This window comes from Lycorma delicatula, chromosome 5, assembly GCF_047948215.1.
Source record: "Lycorma delicatula isolate Av1 chromosome 5, ASM4794821v1, whole genome shotgun sequence".
In the NCBI taxonomy this organism is placed as follows: domain Eukaryota; kingdom Metazoa; phylum Arthropoda; class Insecta; order Hemiptera; family Fulgoridae; genus Lycorma; species Lycorma delicatula.
The window spans coordinates 164,612,523-164,626,946 of NC_134459.1; the positions used below are offsets into that span (position 1 = coordinate 164,612,523).

The following is a 14,424-nucleotide window of genomic DNA, read 5'->3' on the forward strand; positions in this document are numbered from 1 at the left end:
TTCATCACTTCAAAACATTTTTTCCATACCTTACAATGTTTCAATATGAGCTGCATTGATTGCTCTGCAAAAATGCAGCTGATAATCGTCTTCTGCTCAGGTCCGCTGGATCATCGAAGGTATACTTACTAGAAAGTGTCTTATTATGTTTCTGTTAATATTTTTTTTAAATTCCTTAATCATTTGAAATATTTTCCCAACAATTTATTTAAAATATAATGAAAAAACTTTTTTTTATTGAAGCAATAATACTCTATCGGTGAATTTTTTAAATAATATTAATTAAAAAAAAAAAAAAAAATGGTTTGTCTGTATCCTGTCCAATGTACGAGGTGCTACCCAAACGTTCGGGGAATTTGAATTTCACGTGCGAACCATTGCTGGTACGACCTGCTGCCACTAGATGTGGTTAACAGTACTGTTTGTGAATCAATGTTCCAACAGCTGTGACGGTGAGAGGCTGCATTGTTGACTTTCGTGCAGTTGTGTAACATTGTGTTTTACTGCTTCGGCGAAGTTCTAAATGGCAGATTCTAAAGAGCAAAGAACCTGCACTATATTTTGCTTCACGCTTAAAAAACTGGTGCAGAAACCCATCGCATGCTTGTGGAAGCATTTGGTGACAGTGCTATGAGTAAAAGTAAAACTTTTTTGCGGTACAAATGATTCAAAGATGGACGAACAACAGTCGATGACGATGAGCGTTCAGTAAGACAACAAGCGCAACACCGGAAAACATCGCGAAAGTGCAAGAGGCTGTTGTTGCAGATCGTAGACAAACAATCCACGATGTTTGTGCAATCGTACAAATGTCATACGGGTCCGTGCAACACATCTTGTCGGAGATGTGTTGCTGCAAAATTCATACTGACACTGTTGAACAGCGACCGGAAACAAAATCGCGTAGCTGTCTGTAGCGAATTGAAAAATTCAGCAAGAGATGACCCTAACTTCATCTTCAACATCGTAACCGGTGATGAGACACGGGTGTATGGGTATGACCCTAAAACTAAGCGGCAGTCGTCGCAGTGGAAGTCGCCAAGTTCATCACGGCCAAAAAAAGCACACCAAGTTCGCAGCAACGTGAAGTCCACGATGATTGTTTTTTTTTTGACATAAAGGCATTATCCATAAGAAATTTGTTGCTCTCGGTCAAACTGTCAATGGGTTGTTCTATTGTGAAGTTCTGAAGCGGTTATGTGAAAGCATTAGGGGCAAACGTTGAGATTTGTAGGGTAACAACACTGGGTGGACAACATGCCCACGCACACATCACTAGCCGTATGGAATTACTTGGCTTCCAAAAAGACAGTAGTAATTCCAACCCCCCTCCACCCCACCGATGATCGCCTGACCTTGCTCCGTGCGACTTTTTTCTCGTTCCGAAAATAAAATTTTAATTTAAAGGGCATAGTTTTAACACAATTGAGGAAGAAACGCAGAACGTGCTTCGAACACTTACACCTGCAGACTTCCAGGGAAGCATGGAATCATGGTAAAAACGCTGGGATCACTGTATCTATGCCCAAGGGGATTACTTTGAAGGAGACAGTGGAAATTGTAAGTTATGGTAAGCTATTTTATTTTTGTGGTAAAATTCCCCAAACTTTTGGGTAGCACCTCGTATATATAAATATTAACATTTTCTGAATTGTGGATTATTTTGTAGTAATTTTTTATATTTAATTACTTATCTTAACATTATTTCATGCGTTTCTATTTAAATTTAAATAGATAATGTGGATTTTAATCCTATTTACTTTTTATTATTTGATTTGTTCTTACATGTATAATATATATTGATGTGTGATCTGTATAAGATTAAAAGATTTATTTATTATTTACAAAATAAATAAATTATAGGTTGCAAACAATAATCTTGATTCTGTTCCAAAATTTACAATAACTAATGAGATTAATACAAGTGTAAGAAACGATTATAGCAATGAGATTACAACTTAAAAATCGGTTATAAATATAAGGATTATTTATTTCTAAAATTTACAAAAGGAAATAGCTTATTCTTGTAACAGTTGACCTTGACCCCTGTTCACATTGAACTCATAAAACAGCTTCTTTCACTTAACTGTAGAGTAGAATAGTGTACCGTTCATTTATAACAATATTTAATATAGTTGTGACCAACCTTCCCTTTAATTTTTTGCAGAGCTGTGCACACAAAAATCAATTGTGGCCAAAAATCAATTTGTGCAAAATTTTTTATTGTTTTATACATATGTATCAATTATATTTTGCAGTCATATATATATTTAAATGAAAACAATTATGTAACTTGTTTTATTTTAGATTAACTTTTTTATTCTGTCTTTCCTAGAAATCCATTCTTTGTAAACTTCATGTATATTTACTTCTTGACCGTTGGATAATCTTATTTGAATTCTCATAAGGTCAACCGAGTGTTCATTTTTGATTCTGTTTCAATATTATGTTTTTATGGAATTCATAAAAGAAAATCCACGTTGGCAGTCTGCGTTGGACGCTTGAAAAGTTCCCATAATGTTATGTAGAAAAGAACGGTTAGATAATTCAGGGTTAGTTTGGACAAAGGTTAATGTATTGCTAAAAGTCTTAAACAATCGTAGTTTAGTTTCTTTAGAATTGTAAATTTTAATTCTGAAACCATATTTTATGTATATCAATGATTTTATTTGCCGAAAAGTCTGAATATTTTTTTTGGAAAGCTGTATTATATTTTGCTTTCTGAAATCAGAATGTTTCGTGAATTTATAATCTCGTTTATCAAATATTTGCCGATATTTTTATTCTACTTCTGGAAATCTGCTCTCTAAGTGAACATACACGTTCCATATATCGAATTATAGCTGATGTATTGATATCATTTTGACATTCCGATAATATTTCTCATACATTTTCACTCCAAAAGACTTTGCGTCCCAAATATTGAGTTTTTAGTTTTTTAATTGTAATTTTTGCATACCGATGAGCATCAATAATTGTTAAATCATTTTTTTTTAGATATTTTCAAAGGATATGAGCTCATCCAATACATCTTTCAGAGCAAATATTGCTACCTGAATTATGATCAGTCAGAATTTTTTCACAGTATTTACAGATGGGGTGATTGCATTCGTTGTCTGACTTTTACAATACTCAATTAATGTATAGTAATTTTTTACTAAATACCTAGATAACCATATAACTTCATTAAATGGTTTAATTTTTGTAATATCATGCTCGTAACATTTCAGCTAATTTTTCAAAATTTTTCTTTTTGATGTTAGATCGGTGAAACGTTGTGTACAGAGTTCTAATCAAATATTCTATTCCTGCATGATAGATACATTTTTCCGTGCATCATCTAATCCTAAATCTTTTGTATGTGCCACACAATGTTCAGTTAAATGTGATATTTCTCTTTTGAGAATTGCTGCTAACCCTATTTTTCTTCTTTAGCATAACACTGGCTTCATCGCTTATAAACATTAGAATTTTTTGTGCGATGAACTGCTGATAACCGAATAGAATTTTTTAATAGTCAGTAGTAGTTATAAATTCCCATAAGAAAGTCACAGTGTATGCCACTCCATAATGTTAACTAAATGTATCATTGAGTATACCTTACATATTTACAATTTCGAATTGTAGATAAATTGCGCAGGGAAATAATCTGTGAAGTTTATTTCAATACCTCTAAAATCATTGTGTGGCTATGCAACCGCGCAGCTTAGAGGGAACTGTGGTTGTGATGCACTCATTACTCATAAGCTCTGACTGCAGTCAGAGCTTACATCCCTTGATGTAAATACATCTCTAGGCAGTATTTATATTTGCAGGCCTGATGGGTTGTTGTTCTGAATTAACAACAATCAATCCATTCCTTTGTTAATTTAACCATAATGGTTTCAAAACATCTGTTGTTCCAACTATTATTTTATTTTCCAGAATTATTTTGATATTGAACTTTCTACTCTATTCTAAAATTTCTTTCCATTTATCCATTTTTTGTTTCTCAATATTTTCTTTTTACATTTATTTTTTCATTTGCATTATTCCTTCTCTCTCTCCCTCCCCCCCCCCCCCCCGATACTGTCAAGAATACAACAGGATAATTAAATACACCTGTTGGAACTGTTGCTTAAGATAGATTTTATATGACCTGTGGAACGGGCACATTATCATACAATAGAACAGTGCTTTCCATGACTATCTTGTACAATTTGTTTTGGATTGACTTACAAAATTTCTTCATCGTTTTATGATAGATTTCTTATCTTTTATTTTTGTAGATTTTATTAATTATTAAAAAAAAGATTTCCTTGCAGTCCTAAAAACATTATAGCCATAATTTATTGGTTCAGTAATGCCTTCTTTAATTTGGCTTATCATGTATCACCTGTTTAAAAATTTGTTATTCATTTTAAATATAACATAATAATCAATGAGTCTTGATAGAACTTTATGCTTCCCCGTAAAAAAATTAAACTCTTTGAGGACCAGATCTTTTTTGGAGATGGTTAAAAACAAAATCTACGCTTATATTGTTGTTAAAAAAATGTACAATGCCTTTTGGTGACTATTTGTAAGCTTGTGCTAAAAAGTTTATAAATTTTTTTATTATCAATATTTTTTAGCAGTCTTTTTTAAATTTTAGGAAAACCAATGCACTATCAACCAGAAATGTTTTTTGTGGTCATATCTTATTCGAAATTTTTTTTTTAAATTAAAAAACACAAAAAAGAAATTAAAAAAAACAAAAAAATGAATTTGAAGTCACTTAACTCGAAATCAAGAAAGAATTTTTGCATGAGAATAATGCTTTTCAGAATTTTTATCCTATTTTGTGTTAAACCTGAAAATTTCATGATTTTTGCCAATAAATTGTTAAATTTTAGTCAAATTTGTAAAATTAAGGTTTTCGAATTGACAGTGCACAAATCACTGTCCGGTTGAACATTCCTGGGTTCAAATTCCGGTCAGGCAAGGCATTTTCACATCCTCCCAATTATCATCCTCTGAAGCAATACCTAATGGTGGTCTCGCAGGTTAAAAAAAGAAAAGAAAAAAGTTGACATTTCTAAGTTCCCAATCAGTTTCACTCGATGTTCGAAATACACCGCCTGTTATGCGTATTATAGCAACTCATTAATAAATATTGCTGAAAAAAGAAAACAAAACACTAAGATGAGAATTAAGTGCAATGTTCTCTGCCCATCTACGTATAGTACAACAGACCGATAAATACAGTATCATAAGAACAATAAATAAATAAAATAAAGCATTCCTTTTCACTCTGAATGAAGTATGATTTCACAGCCGACTCAAAATAATAACAAACGAACAGCATTTACATATTACGCAACGAACACAATTACATGTTCTCTAAAAAAAAAAAAAAATAAGTTCAAAATAATAATTATTTTTGTTTACCATCCGAATATTAGTTGCGATATCATGTGCAACTTTAAACAATAACAAATATAACCTCTATTAAGTAGACTGCACATGTCTGCCATGACAACCAAACATGTGGTCAGTAAAAACACCATTTTTACCTTGATAACATTTCGCCGATTCATCTTTCTCATGTAAAATGAAAAATCACTAGTTTGTATTTTTAGCATAAAATTGAACCTGACAAAAAATTGTAAGCGGTCGTCACAGGATTAATCATTCTACCTCACAGTTTGTAGGAGCTGCAATAACACACATTCTGTCTGGTGATCCAGTTGAGGACTATTTTACTCCTAACTTAGTAATACTTCTCTTGAGCAGATATCAAAATATTAATTTTCTAAAAAAAAAATAGAAATAATTGAGGATTGAGGAAAAGCATTTCTTTAGTAAATATAAAGCTGTATTTTTATACAACATTTACATATAAGGTACATATAAGTTTAAGATTTTTTAGTAGTTTTAAGTTTGTTATTCAGGATGTCAACTGTCAATTAATTGATGATTGGTATGGCCTGAACAGAATTGCAGTTGAAAGGACCAGAAGCCCTTTTGGTTGAGGATGCAATCTCTAAAAGAGACTACTGGCACGTTATTTGTTTCTCTGGTCTCCACAGATGATAGCCTTTTTTACATCTATTTATTTTTGAAAGCTAACAAGGATAACTTAATAGCCAAAACAGCTTTATGATACTTTTTAGGTGTACTTTCTTTGGCAATACTGAACCGACTTCATGCACACTGCCATCGGTCGACCATGACTAATGTGAATCGCTTGTTATTCACAACTAACAATCTTACTAATGATGTTTCCCCTATTTTCTACTTAAGATGCCATGTTGCCGGCAAATTAGGTTACCGGTTTATTATGAAAAACTTTTTATTTATTAATTTAAATAAATTTTTCTTTCTGTTTTAGGAAGTATTATCAAAAGAAGAACATTTATTTGATTTTCGTCAGCAAGAAGTGTCCATGTTGCTGATTTTGGACAGAAGAGGTGATCCTATTACCCCTTTATTAAGTCAGGTATTTTTTATTTTCTGATTCGATTTATTTTACAAATTTGCAACAATTTTTTTCTTTTTGTATGTTTGTTAAAAAAAATTAAACGTGGATTTATCTCAGATCGCTTGTTATTTTTTTAGTGATTAATAAACCGCTTAAGTTTGAAGCTTGTGTGTAGGAATATCTAGTAGGAGAGGAATTTTGTAGTATATTAAAAGCATTCTGAATCTTGAAACTTTTATTATTATTTTATATACAGAGTGTTTCATGAGGAATGTAATAATAAACTTTCAGGACATGTTCTCTAGTGAAAATAAAGAAGAAAGTTCATATAAACATACGTTTGGAAATGCTTTATTAGTGAATGTCGGCTGGCAAAAGATTTCTGCATCCTGATTTGTTTGTCTTTGGTAAAATTAAACCAGACTGTAATTTGTAGAACTCAAATTAAGGGGTAAATATAATGGTTTTATGTGAAACCCTGAAAAATTGAACAAAAAAATAGGTTCGAGAATTGTGTTGAGTAGTTTTCAATAAATCTAGAGATAAGATAAAAGACTGGGGTCGAAGAATAAACTTATTTTATGTTTAGTGTAAAGTAACTTTTACATAGCTAAGCGGATAACAAACACATTTTATATGAATCATCTTGTTATAGGAAGGTCATTCAACAATTCAACAGACAAATGGCAACAATAGAAAAAGTATTTAATAAACTGAAATAGTCTGATATTCAAGTTGGCACTCCCTGATACAGAAAATATATCAGTTGTTCGAAGAAAATTTCCATTATTATAACCTCCTTTGTTTATTTAAAAATGGCGGCTTCGCTTGATATATCTACCATGGAAGAATGAAGTACTGTGATAAGATTTATATTTTCTGAAGGTGTAAAACCAGCTAAAATTCACCTACGGTTGTTAAAGCAGTGTGGTAAAAAGTGTATTAACTGAACATATTTTCTATAATTGGATTGAACAGTTTAAATCGGACAGAATAAGTGCCATCAATTTTCATCATAGTAGGTCTCATCTGACGCTTTGCAAAATCACATTAATGATCTTCATGAGGATAAAAGCACAAAAATTTGGAATTTGTCTGATAGTGCAAATATCAGTACTATCCCTTCCATTTTCCATGAGAAGCTGAATTATCACAAAATGTGCTGGAGATACATTTGAGTCGCTAGACCCAAAATCACAAAGACATCTGAATTTGTATTTGTTTGAAAATTAAACAGCGGGTGTTAGTGAAAATCCTTTTTAAGATTGCCCGATAACTACTGCTAAAACTTGGATTCATCATTTTGATCTGGAATTTAGACATCAGAGTATGGAATAGAAACATCTGGGCTTGCCTGCCAGGAAAAAATTCAAAACCTACACATCAGCAAGTAAAGTACTGGTAATAGTATTTTGACTGTAAAGACCTAATTTACTGTGAATATTTGGGAGAACAACGTACAGTTAGCAGTACGTACTATTGTAATGTGTCAGAAAATAAAGTGAAACCGAATTAGGAGTAAATTCCATGGTTTTATCTCAAAAAAGACTTAATACTTATACACTATAATATCCACTTCTGTACTGCTTAAAAAAATGCAGGAAGCTACTGCATCTTTTAAGATTCAGGTTGTTGATTTACAGTCCTAACCTTGCACCATCAGAGTTTTATTTGTTTAGCCCTTTCAAAGAGCTTTTATAAGGCTGAAGAATGCGGTACAAGAATCACTCAGACACCTATAATAATAAATAATTCTTTTCTGCTGGAATAAGAAAGCTCAAAGAAAGATGGGACAAGTGCCTAAATGTAGTCTGGAATTACCTTGAAAAGTAGCAATAGTTTCATTGTCATTGAATAAATAATCATTTTTTGTCTCTTAAATTATTATTTATCATATATAATTATTAAGTTTGTTAATTTTATTTAATTACAGTGGACATATCAGGCGATGGTACATGAACTTCTTACAATTACAAATAATAGAGTTAATTTAAGTCATATACCAGGTATATCAAAAGAATTACAGGAGGTTGTTTCGTCATCTGAACATGATGAATTTTATGCTGATGTAAGTGTTATTTATTTAATTTGTTTTACTTATCAATGTAAAATAATTTTTTGTTGTAAGACTAGAAAACCGGTAGTTAGAATATCTCTAAGCAGCAGGATGTATTATGATGTTTGTTTTTTAAATGTTTATTTATATATCATGGATATCTCAATTAAAAACAGTGTTTTGGTGGTAACAGGAATATCAAATTTTGATACCAATCTCTACTTTAGCAGATGCGTTAAAAAATGTCTCTCCTGCATTCTTGATTTTATACTCAAGCACACTTTGCTACGAAGTTCTTTGTTTTCATCAATTTCTTGGCATGTTTTTCTAATGAATTGAATCATCAACAATGCATAGTTTTCTTGAAAATATTTTATCTTGAATAGGGTCCTTCAAAGAAGAGAGTCATTGTGGTAAGATCAGGAGATTTTGTAGGTCATTGAACTGATCGTCGTCGACCTATCCGGCTATTGGTAAATTCTTGTAGTAAGTTGCACATACTTAAGGCTTAGTGGGCAGGAGATTTCCATCTTGCTGAAAATAGAACTCCTCATTATCTTGTCGTTGTCATATTTATAGTATAACACTATTCAGCTTATTAAGGTACATCTAGGTTCAATTCCTGACTCGCTTGACGCTATCATTTTTCAGGCCTTGAATACATGTCTGAACAACTAATATTTCATTTTCAGTAGTAACAGTGACCGGTCAGCCTCTATCTCGCACATTACAGGTAGGTTTAATCTAAATTCATTTAAATTCTGTAAACAAGTACCTAGATGGTGCAGGTATATCAAATTCCTCATACCATTTCTCTTAAACCTTTTCAGAATTCTCTGCCTTTTGGTATTCTTACAAAATCTACTTCTGTTGCTCTTCAGTTAAATTACCAGCCATAATAAGACATATTAATGAAAATACCAGCCATTGAATGAAAATATTGTTTGAAATAATGGACAGCTGATTTATATTAGCTGACAAAGTGAGTAAACTAAAATAATGTAAAAAAAAAACAAGGAATACATCTATATATATAATATATATATATATATATATATATACACACGATACGTTTTGCAACCCTCAGTATTTGTTAAAATTCCAGTGTATTTTTATAGAGCTTTTACTTTCCCATCTAGATAGCACTCTAGCAGAGCTATAGCTCTAGGAGGGAAATTATTTTAATCGGATCAATGTGGGCATATGCAGTCTCCACCGTATCTTGACATTTTGATGCATAAGGAACCCAAAAAACAGGATGAAAATTTTCTGGATTTAATGTGTACATATATGTGTTAAGTGTTGGCCTCTAAATTATCTGTTATCTCTTGAACTAATGGACGAATTTTGGCCAAATTTAGTCAGATTACTTCTATATATAGAGCATTGATGCCGTTAAATTTTCAGCTTAAAAATCCAAGTGGCTATAGAATGTCACTTTCAGTATCTCTAGATTTCGCTTAATCATGGTCATATTTTTCTTAGGCGCATTTGTTAACGATTAAAAAATAGCAATACTTGGAAAAACGTTTTGTATAATTGCATCCTTACTCCAGAAAATGCTTTGAAGTTGTCTGCTATGTTGTGACATCACAGGTGAGCGGGAGAATTAAATAAATTAATAATATTTAAAGTGTAAAAAAGTAACTCAGTCTGACCGGGTCTTGAACTCGATCTTCTGGTTGACTTGGTACCTGGTACATTAAGCCTCACGGCTACACCAGTCTGCCAACTGTACAAGCAAAATTTGTTTTATCTAGTTGTAAAATTACATTAGTTTAGTTAGTGCTGACTGCCGCTGCTAATACTGCCACACCCGCATGAATTTAATACGGTTTGCGTATGCACTTAAGTTAGAATCGTCGAATTAAATAAACTAAAATATATATCTAAACAATGTCGAGATAATAACCGCCTTGTTGTAGTACCTTGGTTAGGGTAATTACTCTATGTATTTACCGTTTGTTCAAATAATAAATAAATATAGACATTTATCACTTCATAATTACACATGATCCTTTAATATTTGAATGAATAGTATAAGATTACATATAAGTGTATATAAATGCTTTTTAATAATTTCATAAATGATACGTTGATAAGAATATATATATAATATTATATTTTGTAAGTTTGAACTGTTGAGTTCATGAAGGCTGTTGGAAGAAGGCTGGAAAGAGACTGCCTGAATGTAGTGTGGAGCCGGATTATGTAGTGTGTACGGAACGACTGAATCGTCAGGAGCCAAGTGCAATCGAAAGGAGGTTTCTGAACTGATAGAAAGACCTTTAAATTTCCTTCTTAAATAAATTTTTAATAACATGTACTGAGTCTGAACAAATAAAATGGTAAATATTTTAAATTAAGTTGTATGCATGGCTTATACACACAACTTAATTTAAAATGTTTATCATTTTATTAAAATATAATATTTTTTCGTTTAATTCAACGATTCTAACTAAAAACAACCCACAGTTGTAGGGCTTTTTTATCACCTTTTTTTCTTCTGAAAAGTAAAATTAAGAGTGATTTTAACTTCAAAAAATTACAAGTTGATGTAATATTTTTTTATGAAACACAATAAACTACAATTAAATATGAAAACATACGTTTGCACTGAAATACACATGTTGTCAATAACATTTAATAAAATGACAGAAATTCAGTAGTAAAAAGACAGCCCTAAATGGAAAAATATTCTCTATATTTTGCACAAAAATAATGCAGAATGAATGAATGATTCTGTTTATCGCATAGACCACTGCCTTTTTTTTGTTTTTGTAATGTAGAAGCCATGAATCATGTATCATCCATCATAACTCGTAACTTCATTCCGTCTGACTTTCACTTATTTTTAAAATCAAAGGAATATTTTAAGGAATGCATTTTGTTTTCAATTTTGAGTGAAAGAAAGATTAAATATTCTTATTTAAAATTAAATAAAAAGTTCATAGCAGCATTTGAAAACTAGCACTTTTGGCAATTAGAATGTAAATCAAAATTCATACTGAACATGTTAATTTCACTTACCAACAAACCTGGCACTTAATTGAGTAAATTAAAGCGGTTGATTAACCTTTAAAGTAAATCACCTGATGATAAACCGTTACCAACCTGTATGTTCTATAATGGAATGGGTTTTGTGGTGATTCTGTCGATAAATTCTCTTGTATCTAAACATATCTGTCTACATGTACCACATCTTCCTGTTCCTTCAACTTAACATGTTATCTTAGAACCGACGTTTTCAAGTCGTAGCGATATATTAACCATTTCTTAGTTAAAATTTCTTTATTATTGACGATTTTAATACTATATTGTTAAGTTCAACTCTGCTAGATTTTAATCTAAGCAATTTTTTTTATTTTTATTTAGGCTGTTCATTAACTAAGTTCTTAAAATTCCATATTAAGTGATAATAATTTGGTGCTAATTTTGTGTGTTCACTTGAAAAGAAGACTATTTTTCTTGTTAATGCGCTTTATTAATATTCACCGTTAAGTATTCTATCTTCTATAAATTTATTTCAATTTACAAATATACAGCTTAAATTTTTTTCATTGATTTTGTTCTGTACTGGACTTTAAATATCTGCTGTAAACTTAAATTGAAAAAAAATTTTTATTTGTTTGAGCAGCTCTTGGAGTTTGAATTATTTACATTCTATGTTATATTTTATAATAATTGTACTTGATCGTGGATAAGATGATAAACTGCATTCCTTACAACCTGATGATTCCACAACACTAGGAAAATGTAACAGGGGGTAGCATCCTAGAACAAGTTTTTGATTACAAGTTTAATAATGTATGCATTTTCCATGTATGGTGTTGCTCTTTATTTAACTATCAACTATAGCAGGCAAACATTTTTAATTTAAAAAAAAAAAAATGTAATAAAGAATGCAAGATTTAATATTTTAGTAAAATTTATAAAAAAAAGAAAAATCAGATCTTTTTATTTTAATACTTACTGCACATACTACTATGGCTAATTGTGGAATACAGTAAGACTCTCTTTGTACACTTCTCTTTTCCAACATTTTTGGAGATCTTTCCATATATGTGCAACTCATTTGCCCAATAACATGCCAAATCTCAGCCTTCAGATCTGAATTTTTTTGTGGTTTGTTGATATAAAGAAAAGATTTCACAAACTTCCAAAGGAAGAAGTTACACGGTATCAAATCCTAAGACCTAAGAGCTAGGTTCTGGTCGCCGTTGCAAGTGAAGAGATCGGCTGAAAACTCTTCTCCTAACAAATCACTTGTTTCATATATAGTGACATGTTTCACTGTCCTACTAAAACCACATATACTTCAAATCCATATCATCCAGTTGAGAATTGAAAAACTCTGTTACGATGTTATGGAAACATTCACCACCCAGTGTTGGTACTTTTTTCGACCACATCTTCAGAACGTACCCCTCAATCATTCTGCAATCCTGTATGTATAATCCTGTATCTGTTAATCCATTCATCTTTGTCAAAAACTAATTGTACATTTACTGTTTTTAATTTTATGTAACTTTTCCATTCCTATTGTTTTGTATTTATTATTATTTATTTTTAATATTTTTATACTATCCATTCTTCTATTATCAGTAAATATGTGTTTTCTTTTTTTATATGTTTTGCATAATTTGACTTTTGTTTTGAGTATCGATCGGTATACGCTTGTAAATGTTCTTGGTATCTTTTTTTAATAATTCTGTTAAACATACCTATATAAAACTTTTCACAATCTCATTTAACATATTTTATTTTATATACACCTGGATAATTATATTCACATGGTTCCCGCAAGAAGGAAAGTCAGGAAATATAAATCTAGTTGAGGAAAAGTCAGGAAAATTCGCAAAAACTTTCAGAAAATTGCATTTTTGATACCTAATTAGGATTATGTTATTTATTAATGAAGTATTTTTTAAATAATGCGAAAATATATTTGATATTCTTTCCTGGTGTCGGGAAGTGATGACCCCATCACCCAGCACATTGCAACTATGTATTTCTAGCAGCCATTAATGTGACCTGTACTTACATTCTTCAATTATTTTTTTATATTAAAGGAGGAATATTCCAAATTGCAGTTAATTTTTTCATTGCAATTTTAACAAAAAGTTACTATTGAAAAATTAAAACATTATTAACTGTTTTCTTGGAATTTCTCTCAAACCACCATGAATGTTTTTTTTTTATTTTAGGTAAATAATTGCCTTTAAATGGTTTCTAAAAAGACTCTGTTTAATGATAAGATGATAAGATATAAACTTATCAAACTCTCTGTTTGATGATAAGATATAAACTTCATTCAGAATATTGTCAGTTGAAAAGAGCTAGAGATGTGCGTCATGATTTTTTGATGTGTTTAATAAATATTTTGAACTGGGCAATATGGGCAGAAAAGCAATGACTTCGCACAATAAATGAAAGCATTGTAATGAAATAATTAAGATGAGGAATTCATGGCCTTCACTGAAACCTTTTTTATTTCCCAGTGGTACTTCAAATCAGCAAACTAAAACTTTGATCAACAGTTGTGGGTATGGTGGTTACGATACATTTGTGTGTTCTTTGCCTGGATCTTCTGATCAGAGTAATAGCATTTCAGCAGCAAATGATGCATTTGAATCCTCAACTTCTTTTTGTTATAAAGACAATGTTTCTAAGGCGGAGATTACGTGAGTTCTCAGTGTTGTACAAAATTAGTTAAGTGTATGTAAAGATATTTTGCAACTTTTAAACTATGTTTCCTGATAGTTGTAAAGCATCAAAATTCCAGCTTGCGGCTACTAATTGCTCTTATGTCATTAATCATGGCCTTCCACCATACTTTTATGGCATTCTGCAAATATGCTAGAATAACGACAAAATATTTTTCAAGTAAATCTTAATAATGTTTGTTTTCTGTTCTAATTTTCTT

At 31.0% G+C, this 14,424-nt stretch overlaps 1 protein-coding gene across 1 annotated transcript in view; it reads left to right on the forward strand.

Moving 5' to 3' along the window:
* The window catches only part of LOC142325783 (vacuolar protein sorting-associated protein 45-like), a 40,480-nt gene that overhangs the window by 10,750 nt on the left and 15,306 nt on the right, over positions 1-14,424 (forward strand). The window contains exons 6-7 of the mRNA XM_075367814.1: positions 6,353-6,460; positions 8,376-8,510. Of these exons, the coding sequence (XP_075223929.1) occupies positions 6,353-6,460; positions 8,376-8,510 (243 nt within the window). The remainder of the gene's footprint in view (positions 1-6,352; positions 6,461-8,375; positions 8,511-14,424) is intronic.